The sequence below is a fragment of the Ixodes scapularis genome, unplaced genomic scaffold (genome assembly GCF_016920785.2).
Source record: "Ixodes scapularis isolate PalLabHiFi unplaced genomic scaffold, ASM1692078v2 PGA_scaffold2__306_contigs__length_199485367, whole genome shotgun sequence".
In the NCBI taxonomy this organism is placed as follows: Eukaryota; Metazoa; Arthropoda; class Arachnida; order Ixodida; family Ixodidae; genus Ixodes; species Ixodes scapularis.
The window spans coordinates 65376399-65400583 of record NW_024609857.1 but is presented as its reverse complement, the minus strand read 5'-3'; the positions used below and the strand labels follow the sequence as shown (position 1 = coordinate 65400583).

General features: G+C 44.7%; 1 protein-coding gene across 1 annotated transcript in view; it reads right to left on the bottom strand.

Annotated features, from left to right (window-relative positions):
* Positions 1-12549: 12549 nt before the first annotated feature.
* LOC115325758 overlaps positions 12550-24185 on the bottom strand; it is a 51579-nt gene continuing 39943 nt past the window's right edge. The window contains exons 12-14 of the mRNA XM_029986474.3: positions 23216-23334; positions 13395-13556; positions 12550-12675 (exon numbers count right to left, since the gene is read on the bottom strand). Of these exons, the coding sequence (XP_029842334.2) occupies positions 12640-12675; positions 13395-13556; positions 23216-23334 (317 nt within the window). The 3' untranslated portion in view covers positions 12550-12639. The remainder of the gene's footprint in view (positions 12676-13394; positions 13557-23215; positions 23335-24185) is intronic.

Here is a 24185-nt window from a genome sequence, read left to right as displayed (position 1 = left end):
GAGTTTTTGTTTTCTCTACACAGTGTTTTCTTATTAATCTTTGCTCCTCGGCGAAGATAGGGGTGGCTCATTTTTTATACTGCTCGTCTTTGTTACTGCCCATATTTTTTTTTATTTTTTTTTTGTAATTTCTTATTGCGTTGTACGAATCAACCTTCGGCAAATCAGCGCCCGACCTCCACGTCCCAAGGATAGGCGCTAGAATTGCCGCGTTTAGGCTCATGTTCGTATTAGGTATACAGGGGCCGACATCGCGGCTAATGTATCGGCATGCGTACGCATGTGAACGCAAATTTATTTGTTCCTGCTTTCCGAGTTTTCCCGGCTTTCCATTGGCTTTTCCGATATTCCAGCTTTGCAAGAACCGGTAGCCATTGCCAAACAAAAGAAGGTGTGAAGTTTTAGGTGTATTTTCTTTGTTAGACACGTTAAACATCCACAATTACGACTCGGTTATTGACGTGACTCTTGCCTATGAATATCTAATGCCGCCGAGGTATTTTCGAACGTTCTTCCATCGCTGTCAACGCAAAGCTAACAAAACTCGTTGGCTAATTGAGGACCGTGTCATTATGGACCAAATTAATTTTTCGTTTGCTGGATGCTTCTTTAGAGCCGACCACGAAGGGGGGTCATGTTGGACAACAAAGGGTGGCTACACTTGGCAGTGTCATGGAGCTTCCCCCTTTAACACCGTTGCAGGGGAGGACGATCTGCCTAAGTCCAAAAGGTATAGAGGAAAAACAAATATTCTGAAATTAACATTAAGCTCCGCCACCAAAAAGAAGAAAACTCTCCCCCAATTCTTTCTTTCTGTTCGCTGAAAACGGGAGACGCGCGGAGGAGTGCGAGAGGATAGGCCAACATGGTGGCTTACTGTCCCCGACACGATACGGAGCGACCAGGCTCGAAGCCAGACGACTTCGCCCGGAACATCCGCGGCTTACGCCTTCTCGGGGAAGGGAAACCAGTGGCTCCCACCAAGCGGAACAAGATTTTAGTAAATTGAACAGATTTTTTGTGGAACAGTAATTGGCCTGCTCCAAATTCACGTGTTTTATCAAAAGAAAAACAATTATAGAAAGAAAGAAACAAGCGTTCCACTTATACCGTTTGATCCGCTAAACATTTGCCTCGGCTCAATCGAAGTTAGTAAAACGCCAGCCTTATGCTGTACTTAACTGGAACCTAAGTGGAACCAGATTAAGAGTGTAGCATAAAACGATTTGCCTTAAAATATATCCCAGTGTCATTTATTTTGTATAAGTATAGTCACAAAAAGCAGGGGCTCAAACCGCAACCGTAACTGAAACTGAACGCCGTTTATGAACGAAATTGTTTTCAGTAACCGTAACAGGAACGAAACCGTTATTTAAAATTTATCAAAAACCCTAACCTTAACTGTAACCATAAATTATTTTCCGGTTCCGATATTAGCCCATATTAACCGGAAAATAAAAATACTAGTTTTTCTAAGAATGACCACGAGGATGGATCTTGAAATTTCGTGGCCATTTGGCAGAGTTTCCGTTAGCGAGTGGTGCACCTCGTAGTAGATATAAGTTTAATCTAAATTTGGTATTAAGAATACTTCGCTGGAATCAATAGTCGAGCTTCTAATGAAACATCTCTCTTTCTAAATCTGCCATACTGCTATAATCACTGCATGGATTCAGCACGCGTCGCCGTCAGGGTATTAACTAAAGTTAGAATTCCGAGGTGTCCATCCAACTCGGTTCTTTCAAAACCATAGATGTTCCTGACCTGCAGTAGCCACGAGGCAAATTGACCATCATGCAGAGCTGGCGGAAAACAAAACCTGGTTTTTATTTCGTATGAAACGTGTAGCGAGTGACGATTTTGGAAAACAAAAATAAAAAAGTCAGAGGTTTTACATTGACGTTTCGTACGAGGGGTGTTGAGACAGTTTTGCAACTCATATATAAAAAAAAGGGCTTTGAAAAAAAAATTCAAAGTAATCCCTTCTCATGCTAATGCACGTTTCCCATCAGCCTTAAAAGCTTTTAACAGAACGCAAAAAAAAAAAAAAAAAAAGAAGAACTTTATTCCTGCTTTTCAAGCTTAGGCAGTTCGCAGTGCATTCGAGTCATCGAACCTTGTTCCTTTTAGGTGTTTTCTCACATTCTGGAATTTAAAAAAGTCACTGAAGGCCAGATTAGGCCTGTAGTGTGGGTGGTCAAGCTCTTTGAAAGCACACTCTCGATTGACAGCCAGGGAGGGGAACGCGAGACCTTGTGAACGGGCGCGCTGTCATGGAGGAGGAGGACACTTTTTGCCACCAGTCCTCGTCGGTTTTCCACAATGGCCTCACGCAGTCTGGGAGAACATTGGCATAGTATTCGCCTGTAATTCTCGTGCTATTTTCCAGATAATCAATCAGTAGGATTGTTGTGTCATCATGTCCGAATCGAATGTCATGTGTCGGTTAACTGTGACCTCACTCTTTAACCTATAGATAGCGCGGCTGCTATCAGTATAAAAGCAGCCATGAGTGTGCCTACGGGTTTGTTGTAGTCTTGGCATCATCAAATAAACATGCAAGCTGCAGAAACTGAGTACTTCCCTAGAGGCTAAAACAAGGATAGCTTTTGCGTCCCAAAAGACTGTCGCCATCACTTTCTTCCCCCGTGCGTTGCGCCTTGAATTTATTCGGAGGGGGGCTCCTCATCCGAACAGTTTGGCAGTGGCAGTGCGCGGATGATTAGATCATCATCGCGTGCCGCCACTGCAAGGTTTGCGGCTGCTTCACGAGTGGTAACTATGGTGCGCCTCCGAGTTTCCCACGAGCTTTAAGTCGTTCTATAATTGTCTGGTATAGTGGTTTTTGATTATGCTCAGCATGTTCCTAATTGAAACCCTTAGATTGTTTTTCTAATGAAAAAGTTAATTGAGCAAGTTTAGTTAATTATCCCACTTAACGCAAAGATTAATAGGGTACGTTGCTGGGCTAGTTGGTTCATCTTAGTAACACATATAAAATAGCGCAAAAAAGACAAGGCCAAGAAGTATACTGGACAGGTGCTAACTAACAATACTTCTGAACGGAAAACCGTCCTTATGCGTCTTTACATTCAAGAAATGCCTTTAAAGTAACGTTTTTCGAATCGCTAACAGCTATTGCCACTTTTTGCATCTCTATAGGCTCTTACACAAAAAAACATCAGTTCTCTTTACCTTTAGCGGTTTAACGCTAGCCAGGGCGAAGTTCTTCATGACGGCCTTTTCTGCACATTCCTTGAAAATTTCAGACGGCATGACGACAAAGCCGCCCTGTTTGTCCGCTTGTCAAACAGAGAGGGTGGAAAAAGTCGAAGATCTTTTTCAGGGAAAAAGATCTTTGGCTCTTACAAGTGGACAAAAAGGGCGGCTTCGTCGTCATGCCGTCTGAAATTTGCAAGGACTGTGCACAAAAGGCCACCATGTAAAGACGCATAAGGAGGGTTTTTCCGTTCAGAAGTATTGTTAGTTAGCGTATGTCCTGTATACTTTTTGTCCTTGTCTTTTTTGTGCTTTTTTATATGTTTTGCAAAGTTTAGGACCCCACATAATGTCCCCCTGGCCATATAACTCATCTGCACAAACAGCATTAGTGCATATGCTGCGAATGTTTTGTAATAAATTCGTTCGAATTAAAATGGAACACCTAGTATGCATAGTATAGTGTTGTAGGCGTTACCGACAAAAGCAACGAAAAATGTCACTTGTTACTTGCAAATAAAACTTACGCGTTACCGGCATACGTCACCTGAAATGAAAAGGAACGCGTCACCGTTCCCAATAAAAAGTAACCCACGTTACTTTTGCGCTAATTTTTATATTATTAATTAGCATGATTTAATTTTTTGTCGGTGCAGGTATTTATGTGCTTCATATTTCAAGAAACATTATGTCCATGCATAAACTGAACAAATTTACATTATCTTTTTTTTACGTTTGCCCCTAAATACTCACGAGAAAAGACACAAAGAAGAAAGAAAAAACTGAAATATAAACGTGGCTTGGAGCCTAAAAACACGAGAGAAAAAGATAAAGATGTTTAAAATTCTCTGCAATGCCGAATTTAAGCGCAGCTCTTGAGGAGCATAACGGCAGGGTACGGGGGGGAGGGCATGTTCCTGCTCCCACTCCATACCCTCACCTCCTCCTTTTCTGCTCCCTTCCCATTTAGCGGAAAATTTTCGATAAATTTTCTGCTAAATTTAGCGGGGAAGTTTTTCCTCCACTAAATATAGCGGGAAAATTTTTCCGTCAAATTTAGTGGAGAAATTTTTTTCTTTAAAAGGACATTGACAGGGTTTTTATGCGCGCCCAGGTTTTTAGTTGTACATGACATATGAGAGCCCAATTACCCAGAGCAGAATTTCCGGCTCGAAATTCGGTTTCTTTCCGCCCGAAGACCGCCGATCAAGAACTGGCCGGTTTCAGTCGCGCTCACTTTCTTCTTCGTGGCCACGGGGCGTTTTCTAAGGTTTAGACACAACCATCTAATTTAATCAAAGTCGTGGGTCATTGAAGGCACATACTCTATATTAAAAATAGAATAAAAATAAGAGACACATTCTGTATTCGGTGCGTTCACTGCGTCATTCTCAACATGGCGTCGTATCGTGGACTCGCGGGCTGGACGGCGACGGCAGCGGACGACGGGCATGGGACTTCTACTTCACAACTGTGGTTCGCGGTACCGGTGACTTGTCTTCCTTCGAAAAAGTAACTTTCGACCGATTAAAAGAATTGGGATTCATTCCGTATGACCGCCAAGCCGATTTGCACGAAAACGTCGCCGGGCCGTCGCCTCCTCTCGTGGCTGAAAACATCGCTCGCGCAAACGTCAAGCACGAAGCGCGTAATTCGATTTGAATATGCGCGCGTATGATTTCTTTACCAGGTGCGGATGCGGCCAATGCGGGGTGCTGCCAGGTTCGAGCCTAGGGAGTGCCTTTGCTGGAAGGAAATCGGCAGCAAACTTTTCGACCTACAGTCCACCGGCTGCATTACTACGATCGGAAGAGTTCCCCCAGTATGGCTCGGTGGAAAGGTGTCCGCTTCACGTGCAGCGGTTGCCGGTTCAGTCCCAAGTGCGGGCGTACTGTTTTTTGTTTTGTTGTTGTTTTTTCTTAAACATTTAGCGGTTTTTGCACATTAATGTTCGTACAATTATCGCTGAAAAAAAAAAAAAGATGTTGTGGACGGGACGTCGCTGAACTAAACTGTATGGGATTCCCCTTTTGACGCATGCGAACTCAATGTAGTCATTTTCCACAAAATATAAGGAGCATACAAATCGGGTAGCGGCCGGTTTCCGAGGTTTCCGTAACTGTTCTGTGAGAATTGGAGCCAGCCATTGGTACCAATCCCGTTCATCCTTCGGAAACTTGTGCAGACTTTGCCGCACAGTGCCTCTTTGGGATGCAGAACCTGTGAGGCAGCTCTTCACGCAACTTATTGGGGGCATTCTTTTCGGATGCCGATCACGGGCATTCACTACGGCCACAAACTACGCATTTCTAACTCTTCAATGTACAAAACAACTCATCTCGAAGTGCAGAACAGTGAGCGCAACAAAAATAACTGCAAAGAAATCGCACGGCAACAGTTCCCGCAACGCATGTCGTCGGCTGCGCGCGGCCAAAAGAAAAAAATAACGGAGGGGAAAAAAAAACAAAAAAAAAAACAAGTGCACGGTCAATGAGGTAGACGGGCTTATAGTGATAAACCGGAAGTTCGGAAGTAGCACCCCCCCCCACCCCCCGGTTGCCGCCATGTTGTACGCAAAAGTGACCACTCGTCATGTGACCTCACAAGGGGTGTGACGTCATCGGTAAGATGGCAGCGCCCAGAGCTGAAGAATGCGAGTTTGTTCGGTGCGCGGCAGCTGTGATGTGCAGCTGCTTTCCGGCGACTTAGGGCTCCTTCGTTTCTCGCTGACGCAGGTATAATCTAAAATTATGAAGGAATGAGACTTTACATCCTTTCTGCGCAAGGTCGCTCTGAATCATCTGGATATTAACGCCTGTGAAACAGCATCAGCCGTATCGCCGTTACAGTGCTCGGATTCCCAGATGTGTTCGAGGATCGATAGAACTTTGAGTGCTTTTAGCATAAAATTTTCACATTCTCTTAGCTTTGTTTGAACGTTTGAATGTCTTAGAATCGACGCGAAATGTATGCGTCGGACATAGGGCCTAGGGGAATTTGTTTCAGCCCTAGGTAACTGCAGAATCACAGCAACATTTAGCGAGGAAGCTCCTGCGGTCTTTACGTTTTGTACTTATCAACAAATTTACGATATAACTTCTAGCCTAAAATATTCGCATTTTCTAGCTTCGTTTGCACTTTGGAATGTCGGCGAATCGAAGCGAAACGTATACGTCGCGTTAGGACCTAGGGGAAGTTGATTCAGCCCTGCTTTACCGAATAACCATAACAACTTTTAGCAAGGAAGCTCCTGCGATTCCTTTGTGCTAATCGACGATTTTACATTCGATCGCAATGGTTTCTTAAGTGAAAAGCTGGCGTTTACTTAATTGGCGTGCACGCAAACACATTAGTTACGTTCATAACATATTATATTTGTCCCCTTGGAACTTAGAACACAGCAAGTCTTCACATTCTTCATTGATCAATGCACAAAATGTTACATCCGATGTCCCATCGAAATTAGTATTACTAAACCCGTTACCTTCCCGATCGGTATCAATAGTCCACTGTAACCTCCATGTGTATGATCAGACTCCTCTTAGACGGTTGTCTAATCCGTCATTCTAACATATAGAATCTTTTTTTTTAAAAATGCAGCCTCACTCTTTAGAGGTCAGAGATATAACCAGACATATCAGCAGTTCGTTAAATGTAATTCAACTCTAAAATAGAAGATTAAATGCACATTTTTCTCTTTCGTAAGACTTATTGCAGCAATGCTTTTTTCATCAAGAGTGCATTGTATTAGCCAGTCAATTATTTACTTGTTTTAATTACCTGGACAAGATGATTCCTATTTGTGTTCATCCCTTTCCCGAGGAGCAGTCTTTTTGAAAAATGTTGACTACCATCTCCTTCCGTTTCTTCTATAGATTTCTTTCAAAAGTGTGGGCTGCCTTTGCTTCGTTTCACCGTAACTTGGAAAACGGCAACCGGCACAGCTTCCTAAGCTAATCAGACAGACGGAGTGAAGGTGTGTGACAAATTTGTGCAGACGAGCACTCTGATGATATGTTGTCATGTGCCTCTCTCCGACGTGCATATTGACTCACCGAGATTGTAGCCTTCGCCGCTTGCCAAATTCTGATGAAACGAATTACAGTAGCTACTATTCTAATTACCCAATGCCTTCATACTTTGGGCATTTGTTCGACAAGAATGTTATGTCAGTCATAATCGTGAACTCTGCTCAGTGCCAATTGAAATCGAATGCTGCATTTGCGTTCGACGTGAACTCGAACACATTTGTGTGCTTTACGCCGAAATAAAATGGTGACAGTTATGTTGCTTGATGGGGTTTTGCAAAATGTTTATTGTGCAATACGTAGAGTAAGAGGCCTGCTATGTAACACTGCATAAAAACATACTATTAAACTCGACGCTCAGAGGTGTGTTCGCTCTTGCAATTAGCAAGTTACAGCAATAATAATTTCTTACGAGTGTAGTACTTACTATCGGTAGCTGGGCCCGTTTTGTGCTCATTAATGTCAGTGTGCTTTAATTTTATTATCTTATATGTAGTTTTAAGTATCCTCTCTGCAATGCCTACAAAGGCCCCTGGAGGGAATACATTAATAAATAAACTTTTCATATTACTGGAGTTGGTTTTCAGATGCACCGCAGGTTCAGGAGAAGTGGAACGAGTGCAGCCCCATCCCCATACAACACGTCATCCAGTCTGGTATGTCCTATTAATTAATATTGAAGGGTCAGACATGCAAGTGTCCTCAAAAGGTCCAGCGCATGCAGTGAAAACAATTCTTGGTGTACAGACTCTGAAGGCGTAAAGACATGCGGAAATATGTTTATTTGGCTAGTGTATCAAATATGTTTATTTCCACTTAATTACATAATTATTGATTCCTACCAAATGGTTCCGTAACAAGTTTTTTCTACGACAGTCGCCGTGTCAGGCGTTCAGCCGTAGTACCTAAGTTCCTTGTTGTCGGATGACGCTCCTGGAATGTCGGTGTTCAGTTTAGTCGAGTGACAACTTTGACTGACTGATGCTGCTTTGTAATCATACGTCAGTACCGCCACTGACATTTGATGCACTCAAGCTGCAGGGCTGGCTTTTAATCCGCAAATTTTCCTGGTAGGTTTCTGCGTCAATGCAGCAAGCTCGGGCATGTAATTCTTACGTGACTGTGCCTTTTGCTGTACCGTTGACTTGATAGCTAGCAACAATGTTTGTTTGCTATCCAAGCCATTTCACTTCCATTCCTTAGTGGCGATTTCTTCCGCATCCCGCGACCATATTAGTGGTCGCGGAATGCTTAAGTCTCGTGTGGCAAAGTGAAGTCGGGTGATGCTTGGTGTTCACTTTTGAGAACAACCAACCATTGCATTTCTTCAAGTCACTCAGCGGCATTCGCCTACGAAGTTGCAAATTGGTTGTTCCGTGGAGTGGGCACAGACAATTGGTGTCAGCGTATTATTAGGTATTGTCTTTGGACGACAACCGACACGAAATTAACTGTCATTGCATTGTCGCTCACCTGCTTTGTCGTGCTTACCTCCCGCTAAGGTGATGGGGGGTAAGCACGAGAAAGCAGGCACCATTCGCTGAGCTGCCTCCTTAAAGGGCAACTCCGCATCATTTTTGATATTTAGAAAACTATGTAGCCCTCTTCAGTATCATATAGGAAGACCCCACGTCAAATATTACGATCTAATTCTGTTTATATATTTAATAAACTGGCCAGCAAACCTTCAAGCGAGCCAAGTCGCCGAAATCTGCCAACTCTAGCGTGCGGCGCGAGGGGCAATCATCAGCGCAGTCAATGCCACGGAGTTGGAGCGGCCAACGTTGAACCACTACGTCAGAGGCAAGTGTACGTCATTCTCACGTTTTGCTTGTTTTTACTTCTCAGAGCGAAATTGAACGATGACGTCATGAGTTTCTCCTCCCGGTGTTGGCTGACCGGGCGTTCACGTGATCACCGTAACACGGATGCGCTAGTTTGCGCTGCCCTGCGCGCTTATCGGTCTGTTTCTCCGCTCCCCTTCTCTTTCGTCTTCTCCCCTTCCCCCTCTCCCCAGGGCCATCACCGTCCACGCCACGCAAAGCAACCTGCCCGCGTCCAACAAAAAAAAAAAAAAAAAAAAATCCTGCCCGCTTTGCGTGTTCTGTTTCTCGCTCCCTCCCGAACGTCACAAGACCACGTGGTTGGACGGGGCGTGGCCATGCCTCTGACGACCCGAGACCGATGTTGCCTGACGCAACCGAAGTTTCGGTTTCGGTATCTGCTGATGTTTAAATTAGGATTACACAAATCATATTCCACATTTCGCGAATCCGAAGACGTAGAGTTGTTTAGTAGTGCTTTGTGAATGTGAATCACATGGAAGCCTAAATTTTTCGGAATTGAGCGGAGTTGCCCTTCAAGCTGCGGTGATTGGATCTGAGTGTTGTGCGGAAAAGATGACGCACGGACTTTTCTATCTTTTTTTTTTTTTTTAATTGTATTTAGCTTAGTTGCTGGCTCCCTCGTTCATCTGCAGGACAGCGTGTGTCGCACATCGAAGATGTCAAATTGCGGATCGCATGTTCAGTTTCAGTTCGCGCTTTTAAGCTTATGATATGAGCCAACTTTACCCAACCAAAGTTTTATTAACATTACCGTCTATACATGCACACTGACGCCAAGCAAACTTAACAAAATATTGGGGTAACGACATGCTTCCCATTTCGATACAGTCAGCTGTCTTCTCGGTGCTGTCGTCAAAATGGAATAGATTGCTTTGCACCATATTCACTCCACACCGTACAGAAGTCTTTGCGTATGTTCTTGAGTACCATCTGGTATCATTTGAGCGGAGTGATGGCTTTTAACATATAACGTTGTTTTTCTTAACTGCCTATTGTATTTCTTTTTATTATGAGTATCGTATATTTGGGCCTCATGTAGTATTGCGATATATTACAGTGGACTAGAGGGTTGTAGTGGGCTCACGGGACGGCTGGGCCTGACGCGTTTGATATCGACGCGGCGGTGGCGCTGTAAGCGTTTCCTCCTGAAACTTTCCAGCGCGCATTGGCCAGACCAGGTCGGCTAGGCGGCTCTCACCAATCGCGGCCCGCGGGCGGGAGAAGTTTCAGGAGGAATCTACTGCTGTGCATCCGGCGTTTTCGACATTGGCCGCTTCAGCGCAACACACGGGGGAGATAGGGCGGTGAGCCCACTACCTAACTTCTAGGGCACTGTAGGTATATGTACGCGTCTCTCTATTCATAAAGTCCGGTTATGTTCACCTCATATTACGTTGAATTAAAACTTTCGATTGGGCTAGTTGGTTCATTGTGATCTGGAGGGCTTAAAAACGAGAAAAGCACGGAGGGGGAAGAGACACGCACATAGTGCCAGTCTGTGTTGTTTATGTGTCTCTTTCTCATCCATGCTTTTTTTTTTTTTGCACTTTTAAGTTCTCCAGATCATAATGTGTGTATTTTCTTTACCTCATTGGCTTACTTCATACTACACCATCAACTAAGGCTTTTTTTTTTTTAACTCTCTACTTGCGCTACTGAAATTCCCCATGAAACTATAGCCACCGATGGGATAAAAACGGCTGCACGCGTGTCTTTCCCATGCCTAGCCACCGGCATGCGCTAGTAGCCTTCCGCCGTGATTTGGAAGCGCGTTAATGTCCGAAGCTCACGAGATGCCGAAACGTTGAGGAAGGTATTACCACGGAGTTTGGTGTTAGGTTAGCGCTGGAAGCCAAAAGAATGAGAAAGCTCCCTGTCGTTCTCAGCCTGCAGTGACCAAAGCAGTATACCTCTAAATAAATAAATAAACGCTCATGGTTATAGGGTCGATAGTATGAAGCATTCGTAGCACCATAAACATTCGAGCATTACTTGGGCCTTCTCTATGACAAAGAAACAAAATGCTTCTCAATGTTAGCTGCAAACACCATGCACTTCTCGTCCAAATGCTTGTACCGCACCAGGTTCTTGGTTCGCACAACTTTTGCCGATACTGGGAGTTTTTTCTTCCATTTTTGAGGGTTCCGATAACATAACGCGATCGTGAGTGACTATTTTCTTTCAGTTGGTTATGTTTTCCTTGTGCGACTTCTATAACGATGCATTTCATTTCATACCACTTTCCTGGCCTCTTGATTTATTTATTTTTTATATCCTAAAAAGTTTGAATCGAAATTTCCAAATTTCTTCAATTTTATTGAAACAACACCATGACTGCATTGATCCAGCCAATCAGCTGCTGTCATTTTTATATATAGCGCGGCTCCAGTGTATCTTGCGAGGTAAGCCAGCTGGAGATCTCGACGCGTGCACATAGGCGATTCAAGCTTTCATAAATGGGTTTTAAAGTTGTGCCTTTTAGCTTATAAACTTTTCAGGTATAGCTTCCTTTTTGCGAAAAATGAGAGTAACAAAATTACCAAGGTCAACGGCGAACGGGTTTGCGGACGACAGAATTAGCGACGCTTGTAACGTGTGGCGTCATTTCCTGATAGGTGCAACGAGATGCAGCGCTCTGTCGTCTTCTGGCTACATCAATCGGGAGATGGCGACACGCGTTACTAGCGTCGTTTACTCGGTCGTCTGCTAACTTATCCACCACTGACTGTAGCAAGTGTGTGAGACAAAAAAGGAGCTATGCCTTAAAACGTCATCAGCAAAAATGCACCACCGCAAAGAAGATTCGGTGAAAGTTCGAGTTTCCTATGCGCAGGCGTCAATTTTTTCGGTTGGATTCACAGTGTGAGATACACTGTAGCCCCCTATTTATGTCGCATTACAAGTAAGTATCAATACAAAACAAAACACAAACTGTCGTTCGCTTTTTGTGACATTTTATTTTGTGGCACGTTCCAACACGACCCCATTGTCGTTTCAAAGCTATCTTTGTGCGATTGTAGGATTACAATTTTTGTAGAATAAAATGAAATTGTATTAAACTTTTATACAGATCAGCTGTTCAGCAGCAATCTGTGCAGGGCGTATAAAATATAAAACAGCAGGTTGCTTGGCACAAGAGACTGCTAAATTTCGGCTATTTTACTGACGTACGCAAAACGTAAATATTTTTACTACGTCAATACTAATTTCAGATGTCAAATTATTGGTACACACGGTCTAAAATAGTAAGCAGTGTAATATAAAAATACGCGCTGTATTATAAGTTCACCAGTCACAACTGTTTTCAATAAGGATTTATTTCAGTATTATGAAGGCTTATCGTTTTTTTTTTCTACTTCAACACACAATTCGTTACAATATTTATAAAGGACCATTCGCTTGTTTAATGTGCAGACGTGTTCATTGCTGCATTGGAAAAGAATGTAGATGTTTTCGTGAGACTTCTATAGAATCTCAGCACCATATCTCTTGAAAACAATAGTAACCGACGGGTCAGCAAGCCGAGGGTAGCTTTCTTTGCACATTCAGATAAAGCACACTTTATTTATCTTGTACTCCTTCTGAAAACGTGAAAAAAATTGCATGGTGAATCGGCTGTACTCCATTAAAAATAGTACCTAGTTTTTGTAATTAAAAAGATGCTGTATAAATGCACAAATAAAAATGCACCTCAAAAAATTTCAGACTATAAAGTACCCAGGAAACAGTTCTGTTGGGCCAAAATTTGTGTTTTGTCGGTAAATTTGTGATTTTAACAAGACTGAAGAAACCCGGGTAAAGCCAAACTTGGAGTTCATTGGCCACAGCCTGGGTTCCTTGGCCCTAAATTGCCAAACAAGTACCAAAGTTGGGCTTTACTGCCGGTACTTCCGGTTTTCATGTGTCCACTTTGGACCTAAATTACCGATAAAGTGCCCTAATTAGGATTTACCGCTGCTTCCTTCGGTTCGTATACGCGGCATTTCAGGCTCAAGTCTGGCACTTTGAAAATTCTGTGGCGAGCCAGAGGAACGCCCTAGAAACGCCAAAAGTGAAGTACTCTCGAACTAACTAACGCCTTGGAGCAAAACCGTATCAGGCCCATGTTAGGCTCCTAGGGCTATCAAGCTTGTGCCAAGTTTGGCGTTTCTCTAACATGCCGCCTACACAACTGCAACAAAAGCCGCAGTACACAGCGGAAGAAAAAATTGTATGAGATTGGGGCCGATTCTACAGTGCCGTCCTTCATTATATCTAGAAAATTTGTTTTATTTTTGAAAAAAAAAAACGTAAGGGTTACCTTGTTGTACGTAAATTTGAACGATCCTCTTTTAGCGTGATACACCATTTTTGTCGTTATTTGATCCATATCCACTTCCTTTTGGAGCGTCGACGTTTCCTTCAAGTCGATTAATCTTCCCCAAAGCGTAAACTTAAGGAAACTTTCCTCTCTGTCCTTAATCTGTTCAATGGATGCTCATTAGTAGTAATACCGGAAAAACTCGAAAGATGTACCTGTACCATGAACTGAGTCCTGAGAGGGTTAAAGAAACACTACCACTAAGTGAAGCATAATGCACGCCACCTACCCGGCAGATGGGCGGGTGAAAAAATCTACATAATAAGAACTCAAACCTCGAACAATGTATTACTTCGTAACGTGCGATCAAAAAGTACCAAGACAACTTTTGTTGTGTAATCTCTTTGCTTTTGTCTTGCACGTAGCGTCAGATGCGCCACAGCACGAGGTCCGTGTCTCGAGCGAACCTTGAAAGCGAATGGCGGCGCAACACTGAAATGAGCGGCCCTTCGAAGCAAATGGCGGCGCAGCACTAAAACGAGTGACCCTTGGAAGGGAATGGTGGCGGAGCACCCGCCCGTGACACGTGTCTTGTGTATTTCCACAAAAACGGTTGGTGATACTTGTTAAAAGTGCCTGTGTCGAGGGGCTTTAGCGCGCCTGGCTTACAAAGGCAGTGACCTTCATGTGCCATGCCAAAGGGCGTCGTTCTGTGAACATTTGGGAATGCACGTACAAGAGCTTGACTACGTACACGTGCACATCAGCGATTTCAGCATGTACATCAATGAGAGCGACAAACGAGCATCGATTCTGCGTCAAACTCAACAAATCTAAAACAGAGACCATGAAATGAGTTGGCAGGCTCATGACAAAAAAAAAAATGCAATGAGTCGTGCGAGGAATTTCGAATGGCGCTTGCTTTTCAAGAATGTCAAAACGCTATTGGAAGACGAAGAGAGGTCAGGAAACCTTCCCCGGCCTCTCTTCGTCTTCCAGTGATGTTCTGTCGGCTCAGGTTCTGTGGCACCAATTTTCTCCCTAAATATAGCGGAGAAACTAAATTAGTGCATAGGTCACGTGACATAAATATTCTCGCCAAATTTGATATTTAGGGGCACTTCTCAAATGGGCACTGACAGGTAACAATAATTTTTTTTTTTTTATCTGAAACGATTGAAAACGATGCCTTGACATTACCCTAAAAAGCATTCGGAGCTTGGTAAATAAGTATTTCTGAAGTAAACAAAAAACAGTTTCAAAAAGCCGATTTTGAAGTTCCCGGACGATCCGTGCCAGTGCAGTGATGTCAAACATTAAGTCTACCTGTAAGTCAAGTATTTCTTCCGCCTCCGAGCCATCCCAACCGGAAGTGTCGTGTTTGCCCGATCAACTGCGCTTCTCCGTGTGTGACGCTTAACGAGGTGGAGGACTTAGAGCGACAAACCGGGGTTCCGGTCCACACACGTAAGTGACCCCCCCCCCCCCCCCCCCCCCCCTTTTCCGGGCCGCTGCCATTGTACACAAATGTGACTTCTCGTCACGTGACCAGACCAACTACGTGATGTCAAAGAAAAAATGGCAGCGCCCAGGCAGTGCTGGCCCCAGCTGATCTGGGGCGTTGGCCGGAGCTCGTCGTATCCGTGGTTCGTTGTCATTGATTTGAGCGAGTTGATTTCAGATGCGGGAGCTGTCATATGAAGTCGTTCAAAAGCGACTTGAGAGTTCAGCGTAGTCTCTCACCTAGGTATAACGTGCAAATACGGAAGAACGGTTCGCATTTCGCTGGCAATCGACGGGGGTATTGCCACGAAAAAGACAATCGGGCCTGCGTTGCACGTACGTACTTCAGATTGAACCTGATATCGCGATGACAAATTTTAACGCGACGTTTTTGTGCCGTCGTTGACCATCGTAATCCTTAAAGGGATGCTGAACCGAAATCTGGATTCCACAAAACACGGCGGCAAAAGCGTGCAACGGGATGCTACAAACACCAAACCATGACTCATACAGTGATATCTCGAACGGATGACCGTATTTTTTTAAAAAAAGAGGCGCCTTTGGCGGGAATGTTGACGTCATGTTTTTCCGAGAAGGAGAGGGAAAGGCCTCGCGGCTTTGAAGGAGCGAAGCGAAGAGAGGAGGAAACTCAGTATCTTGACGTCACGCGCCTTGTCGGCCTGGTTCCCCCCCCCCCCCCCCCCCCCCCCAATCTCGACTTCTTTTTTTCCAAAAATACGGCCGTCCATTTGAGATATCGCCTTACTAGTCGTGTGGTAGGGATTGTAGCGTCCCGCCTACATCTCCTGCATTGTTTTTTTGTTTTTTTTTTTTTTAAATCCAAATTTTGGTTCACCATCCCTTTAAGGTTTGCAACGAAGCGCGTGCAATATATTTGGATACACCGTTTAGCTACAGAAATTGCGTGAGTCGTGCCTGGCAGTGTGCAGTCCTGGTGCCGCTTCGTTCAAATGACTGAAGATTCACCTTGATTGTGCTGCGCACCGAAGAGCTGTCTTCAACCTGGTAGCTCACGTGCCGTGTTAGATGGTGCTGGCTGCTTCCTAAATTGTTTCACGGAACACAGGTGTTGCAGTTTGCATTGAGTCCGCTGGTATGCCGCACGTTTCGTTGACACCAACGTTTCATCTGCACTTTTTACGCGAATAGCAAACTGTATGGGTATTTCATCGCGCGTGTATCACTGTGGCACCTGTTACCTACCCGGGGTACCCGTTCACGCCGCTTTGCGGCAACAGTCTGCAGCGACGTATTACCAAAAAAAGTGGTCTTAACTCCATTTAAGTTCAGTTCGTCCACGGCAGTCGTCAAAACACCGAAGGAGAAGACTTATTCAGAGGGAATGCCACTAAATCAATGCAGCATTTTTTGCTGGTCAGGGTAAACTCTTTAACTCTTTTCTGTCAGTTTTATGTGGTCACGGACGCTTGGTCCAGTCGTTTTAACAATTATTACTATTATGAAAAGTTACAGGCCATGCTCAGCTGTCACCGTGCGTACTGGTGGAGGTGCTGGGTACTTTGCTCTTAGCCTTGCACTTCGTGGGCACCATGGTGGCTCCTTAGCTGAGTTGCCCGACAACGAGACATGGGTGGCGGACTGTCCCGTGCGGCGACAAAGTCGAGTCACGCACATCGCGCACGCCGCCTTGATAAGGCTGATGAGAGGTGCCGCCCAGGCAGTCGGTGACTCGGTGCCTATACTCAAACGCCAATGGTGACACGTTGTTTTAATGTTAGTGTTCTTTATCGTCTCATTGCTCTTCAATTAAATGTCTTTCCTTGTTGTCGCAGCTGTTGGCTCCGTGTTCTTCCCTTGATTTAAGTATGAAGCAAGGCAAACCGACCACAATGGCGCCATAGCGTGGTATGATACTTACCTGAAGAAATTTCACGGGTGTTGGTTTCTTTTCTTGGTAAGCTTTTTTCCCACTTCCAGTGTTTCCAGTCGTCATTCCGTGCTTCCGTGTCACGTCCGCGTTGGTTGTACTGGGGTTCGTTTGATTTGTTTTGTGCCTGCAGCAAGAGTTTTCTCGCTGCTCGCTTGTGTCGATTGCCTGGAGGCGTTTTTTGTGTGTTTGCAGTCATGCCGACACGGCAAGAGGATAAAGAAAGGGTAGAAGCTGCACAGAGGAACCCCCTAGCGAAGCTCACTGAGATGTGCACCTTTGTGATGCAGCGCCTGGCCCTTAGGCCTGGCCAGCAGGAGACCCCATCACGACAGCCCTGACCACACTTGTCTGTGCCAGTCTGCACAGGGTACGACGACGTCAAGTCCGTGGCAGACTTTTTGAGCGGGCTGCAGACGTACCACCATGCTTCCGGTGCCTCTGAAGCTTTCATTGTGGACCGCATCCTGCCGCTTGCATTACAAGCGAACGCCAAGTGCTGTTTGGTGTCACAGGACCTCTTCACCAGCCTGGCGGACTTCCGGACAAGGCGACAAAAAGAGTTCCTGTCTGCGAGCTATGCGGCACAGATTCTCCGAGAGTTCGAGGCAAGGACGCAACACCTGCAGAAAAGTCGGGTCCAGGATGTTCGTGTCATGCAAGAGCTCTTCAAGAGAACGGACCCGAATACACCGGAGTCGACAGAGTAGCTTGGGTCAGAAGACAGTGCCACTCAAGATACCATGTCTATTTTATCAACGGCACTTTTGAGACCCTTGAAGAGCTAGGCTGGGGCGCCAGCCTCGCCGAGGAAGCCATTCATGCAGGGCGGAATTATGTGCCGCCGTCGTGGTGGAGACGATGGGGCTTCCGGAACGGGACTGCCATCAACGTCGTTCCGGTCCTGCGAGAAATCTTCGTCTCCTGCTTGAAAACATCGTTTCAGGTCGGTCACTTGAACAGATCCAGTTTCTTGACTAGGCTCAGTTTGTACTTGACTTGTGAACACTTTTCATGCACACGAAACGGACTTTCCCACCAGTTTGCGAGGGAGGGTGCGAAGCTTTGAGCGGAGTCATTCTGTGGGTGAGTACGCCAGAGCACAAAATCTCCCACCTCGAACTGCAGGTCACGTCACCCTTGGTTGTGACGTTTCAACTGCTTTACTCAGGTTCCTTCAGATTGAGATTCACCCAGTAGATGTTCAGGAAACGGCTTTCATCTGCCACACAGGTTCCCGAAGAGTGCGTCGGAGAAGTTACCTGGCTAGCTGCAGTTCCTGAAGGACTACTGGACGGTTTAGAATCGAACTCCTTTTTTTCGTTACTTTGTCGACGAGGATTATGAAGTCCGCCCAAGCGACCCTAGACCGTGGGTGGTTAAAATGGTACCTCGGTTGAGGCGTGGTTCCGACACACTTCCCGCAGCAAAACATCCAAGAACAGAGGTAAGTCTACCGAGCATAAAGAACTTGGTCTGATTTCCAGAACACCCTCCCTGCTACAATCTACAGGTGCCGAGCGCCGCCACGTTTTTCAAGAAAGGATAGAAAGCCAGGAGGCAACATCACTTTCAGACTTCGATTGTCGGTATTTCAAAAGAAGAGGGCATAGGGCGTTCGCAATTGCGTTAACAAACATGTTTTACAAATGCCGTTAATAAATGTTATAGAAATGACGCTTACAAAGCGTCTAAGTTGTATAATCGATTACGTCACAACTAAAAAGGATCGCGGAGGAGAAAAACGCCAAAAATAAAAAGGTGCGCGCGCGCGTGGGAGAATTTATTTGGCGTTCTGGTATTCTTTTTTGCATGCCTATGACTACAACTTACATCATTTTACACTATAAAAAATACGACCTTTAGGGTGCCAGTGCCACTTCAGAGGTATTAACCCCATACCTGGCCGTTGCAATTCCTCTTTGCCTTTTGATCTCTGCCTGTTCCTTGGCTTCAGCCATAAAAACTTTCGGCGTTGGTTCTTTCGAAGACAAAGGTTAATAAACAGGCGAGCTGGTTAACGCTGAACAGGATTTTAACCGGAGACATCGGAAGGCAAGAGAGTCAAGGGACAAACATACAGGTCCCAAGCGCAGCTGAATAGATTTTATTATGCATTGTGTTTTATATGTCACCCATCACACGACCTTCACTGAGTTCTCACTTGTGTACACAACCAGCGCCACGCCTCCACAGCACAGCCAATGGTACGCTACCGTCTACCCCACTCTCTCACATGACTTTCACCAAGTTTCCACACGTTCCCCACATCCATTTCACCCCCTACCCAACAGATTCAATGGTATGGGTCAAACTTCTCTAACAAAGCCGATAAAAAATGTAATGTTCCCCTTACCCCTATTCCACCCATTACAAAAATAAAAAAAAACCTTCGCGACACCGGATTAAGAGCCATTGAAGGCTGGCTAATAGAATTTCGCACAGAGCCAATCCGAATTGTTTTGTTTGAAATTCTTCTTGTACAATTGTTTTCTTTACTCAATACAATATCCTCCAACACCGGCAACGATTGCACTCTTCTACGAACCTTGCCATTTCCGAGTTCGTTGCATTATTCTTGACAGCCTTCTTGTGCTCAAGTAATCTTACATTCAAACAGCGCTTTGTCTGTATGACGTAGGAGGATCAACACGTCATTGGAATGTCATAGACAACACCAACCTGGAGTTTTACGGGGGGCTTCCTGTGACTTTCTACAGAAGCTTGAATTCCATTTAAAAATGGCTTCAACTTATTCAACTTGCAGTCTGTAGTAGCGACCACGTTTATCCGAAATGTATTAGCAACCGCCATCAGATTGTACGAAAACCCGTGAAAGAAAGAAATACACGCCACACTGTCCTGTTTCTCTCCTTTTTTACAATTCCATTAGAACACTTTAGGCATTTAAAGGGTACCCTTCCGCCTTGTTATTCTGAGTATCCCGCGTCCTTCTCGCGCAATAACTAGTGCTTAACTGCCCCAGACAACCTGTGCTGACATGTTTTCTTAGAGCATTGTCTAGCAAGGATGCTAATATATCTGATTTAACTAACTTTGAGTGACGTTTAACTGACTTTGAGTGGCAAGTTGCCACCCAAAGTTAGTTAAACGAGGTGTAGCGGCAACAATGATGCTAAGCAACGAAAGGCCGAAGTGTCGTTACTGTGATACGTATAGTTTCTAGTAGGCCCAAATCTTCAACGTGACACTAAAGAAAGTGAAAGAGTGTCTTCTAGAAGGCCGGAGGGTTCAATTTTTTGTCACCTGAAGAGGTAAACGGGGGAAGGGGGAGGGGAGTTTACAAGTTGGGCTGTGTAGCTCGTAAGCGCCACAACACGAAAGCACGTGAGTAAAAAGTTTCGAGGATTGTATCTGCGACTGTACACTTCCCTAAGAGGTTACTATAGAGCTATTGCTAAATTACCTAAGCATCATAGAGAATACTGAAAATGTAAATACATGAGCCGCTCGTGCTCGCCTTCCCCGTATAAAAGGTTCGAAGTAAATAACCAAAATAAAGCGTTGACGAACGCGCGTGCCAGATGCCATTTCTTTTATGGTTTTGCTTTCAAACAGTTACTATACTCTGTTTCATACTTAGTGTGTGACGCTGTCAAAGCTACTGGCGCGAGCACAGGGCTTGAACTTGGTTGATCATTTGCACGCTTTCTCGCGTAAACAAAACCATAGATCAAGCCACGCGCTCGCGCCAGTAGCTTTGACAGCGTTGCACGCTAAGTATGAAACAAGTGTATAGTGCGGACGCAAGAGCTTGCAGCATACGTAACTACTTGGTGCTTGGTTAATTTAGCAAAAGGTCTATTGAATAATGAAGGCAGCATTCAAGAGGTTGTGTTCTTCCGGCTCAACGGAAATATTAAAACAATTCTGTGTGTGTTTTCTTTTTTAAGAATTGTTTTTTTTTTAACTGTGGGTATGTATTGCTTGTATATTTTGAGTAGTTTCTCGCCTTACATTTATGCAGTCCAACATTGTTTTATTGGGTATTTGCTGGCGATTACAAGCAAGAATTGAACATGGCCCAAAAGGGCTCCCACCGATATATCTATGTCAATCATCGTATTTCAACGGCGATTACAAAGAAATAACCCAATTTAATAGGTCAACTTCCTAACACTGTCACTGTGCGGCGCTGAACCGAGATAATAGATGCTATGGTTGGATTCGGCTATCTTTCCAGCGCGTCGTACTATTTCGCCGTGCATGCAGCTGATGTCTTCAGTAAGAAAACATTCATTGCAATGCAACAATAGGGTGTACATAGAATACGGGGTAATGTTGGGACCGGAGCGGCTCGCGTGAGGCGTGTGGTATAGTAGATCGCGATAGGTGGTCAACACAGGTGCATCAGCAGTAGGGTCAGTTATAGCCTCCTCTATGCTCATAAAGCCTGGCAGTTCGATGACGGAGCCATAGAGTACCCAGTTGTAGATTTGGAGCATGAGGATCTGGTAGCACAGAGCATTTCTCGGGGAGTCTGGTATTCAGCGCACAGCTTTTGCAGCGGCGAAGACGCAAAACATGGTTTTTAAACCCGACGGGAAAAAAAAAAGTGGTAGCCCGAGGAACGCGAGAAGCACGAGCGGACATTCCATTACTCTGAGCCAGTGTGTTTCGGCGTCTCGCCGCAGCGGGGCGCCCGTTACGTGACTCTTGTAGAGTGCCTTCATACACACGCGCGCTTTTCCTTGAGTGGTGACATCTCAGCCACTTTTCCACCCAATCCTTTTTTTTTTATGCATTTTGAGGTGTGCGCAATCCGGTGTCACTCAGCTCGAACGCGTAGCTTTGGCTAATGCATTGACGCCATTGTACCGCCCAAGTCACGCATCAAGTGCGCGAGAGCGTCACGCGCTGGCACATTCAGGGCAACAATGAATGTCTTCACCCTCAGACAGACAGACATGTAGGCACCCTAGACTCTTGTCTGCAGCTCTACCTTTTTACTTTCGGCGGCCGCGTCATGTGACGATCTGCCAGGCTTTGTCAGTATAGAGGAGGCTATGGGTCAGTTAGCTGGCGGTTGTGCACGTGCACCGCGTGAACGCGCACGTGCGGCGGCACGGGCGAACTGCAGCGACTTTCTTCTGCCCTGTCGACTGCAGCGCCGCGATTGTTGACAACACGCACAGCCTCACAATTTCCCATGGTGAAGTCGCGCCGGTGCAGACACTATCCCGTTTTCTAATACCCTGTAGCTACAACGCACCCTTCGGCCCCATCATCGCTCTCGTGTCGCACGCTCTAATGGCACGTACGTCAGCGCTCTCCTGTCGTGCGCTGTCGAGGCGCAAGTCTTGTACGCGTTACTTCAAAAAATGTCATTGATTACAATTACAATTACTTTATTTAAAATGTAACGTATTACCGTAATCAATTGCTGCATCACAAAAGAAATTGAAAATTTTCAGAAAGTAATTGATTACGTTTCACCTTACTAATTCATGTTACTAGTTGAGGTCAGTGCAGAACAGAGTCGTCAATGCCCCGGAACGCTTGGATCGTAACAACCCGTTCACAGAAAACAAGGCACATTCGACAGCTCGACAGTCAAAACGCCGCGCTGACCGTGTTGACATTCTAATCCTTCTGATACCTCAGTATTTTTTTTTCTAATTGTTTAGGTCTAAAAATGTGTCCGACCTTGGTGCACAAAAGACGATGTACGCACGAGCAGACAGAATGATTTTTTTTTTTACGTAAAATAACTGAGCTCAATCATTTCAGCTCTTTCGGGAACAAATCATTCATTACTTGTACTTGATTACAAAAAAAATACTAATTAAATTACAATGAACTTGCCCCCCCCCCCCCCCAAAAAAAAAAAGTAAAATTGAAGCGTTAAAAAGTTCCAATAAAATATAGCGGATTACAAATAATCAGTTGCTTGTAACCCTTACAAGTCTGCGAGGCGCTCTCTTTACAGACAAGGACGAGTGCTGCGTCAGCTTTCAGCTGAGACTCTCCTTCAATCAGTGAGGATACGAGTACCTGTAGAACGCTAACGTAGCCCTCGTGTTTAATACCTGCCCCGTATTTAAATTTTTCGGTGACGTAAACATTTCAACCCTCCAGCCTTATTATTTAGGAGGTGTTGGGATAGCGCAATTGCTCGCCTACCCTCGGCCGTTCGCCTACCTATCCCCAGAACACTCGAAGGTCGCTTCTATGGTCTGTTAGAGCCCACTCTGTACAAGCCGTTTACGGCATTTTTTTTTTTTTTTTTTTTTTTTACTTTGGTGCCGCGGAAGGCTTTGGACGCTTTGCAGAAGGTACGTTGGCAACTGACGAGAGCGCACGTGACCAGCACCCCTCCTGCTGATTGCAAAAGGTCCTCACCCTGGATACGAAGAAAGCTTCCCAACAGTCAATTTTTGTCACTCACCGCTTTGAAATCGGTGATTCGCAAACGTGGATTCGGAATGCCACCGGTGACCTCGACAGACCTCCAAGCAGCAAACAAGAAGTCTGGTTCTCTGAGTAATTCTATAGGAAGCGACGTTTCTAGAAGGGTAATTTAAAACCTTATAATAAGAATAAGTTAGTTTATTTGCTTTAGAGGGACAAATCGAATATACGCCTTTGTGAGAGGAGGTGAAATGATTTTTCACATTTAAATTTCGTTAAATCAATTTTTATTACACATATATTGTTATCGCGAAAAAAATATACGTAGAGCCTATCTCAACACCTACTTTGAGAGAACTTGCAAATTTGCATCTGCCCTCTAACGACAACAGGAACCGTGTTATGACCGGTTCATTTTGGATACATAACGAGTAGATTGAAGAGTGTCAACATATCTGGAATCTGGAGATTTCTATACGTTTCTGCAGTTTCTAGGCAGATGAAAACGAAAGTGAATCATGTAAAAATCTATACCATTATTTCGACTCAAAGAAATAAAAAGTCAGTCGCAAAACAAGACTCGTGAACATCAACACAAAAGCGATGGAAGGATTTACGTGTAATGAAGCCACAATATTCTTTACGTCACTTAACCTTCCCGCACCCAAAATAAGGCGACATGATGGGGCTAGGGTGGAGTCCCAACGGCTTTAACTTAAAAGCACCGATGCATATCCGTCAGTCTAAAAAATACAAAATCGGTAAAACTGCAAAACACCAATCTCTGGACCTTCTTGTTCCTCCAACTAGACTGTTTTTGTCGAAATCCTCCAGTCTTAGACTTAAAAATTAAAATTTGTATAGTATTTTTGTACGCTTATTGCCATTTTTACATTCTGAATGGCGAAATACGCCCATATATAAAAAAATTAATGATCACCGAGAAACAACCGCTGATATATTATGAATAAACACCGGAAAATCTACGACTTAGATATAGCCCACCT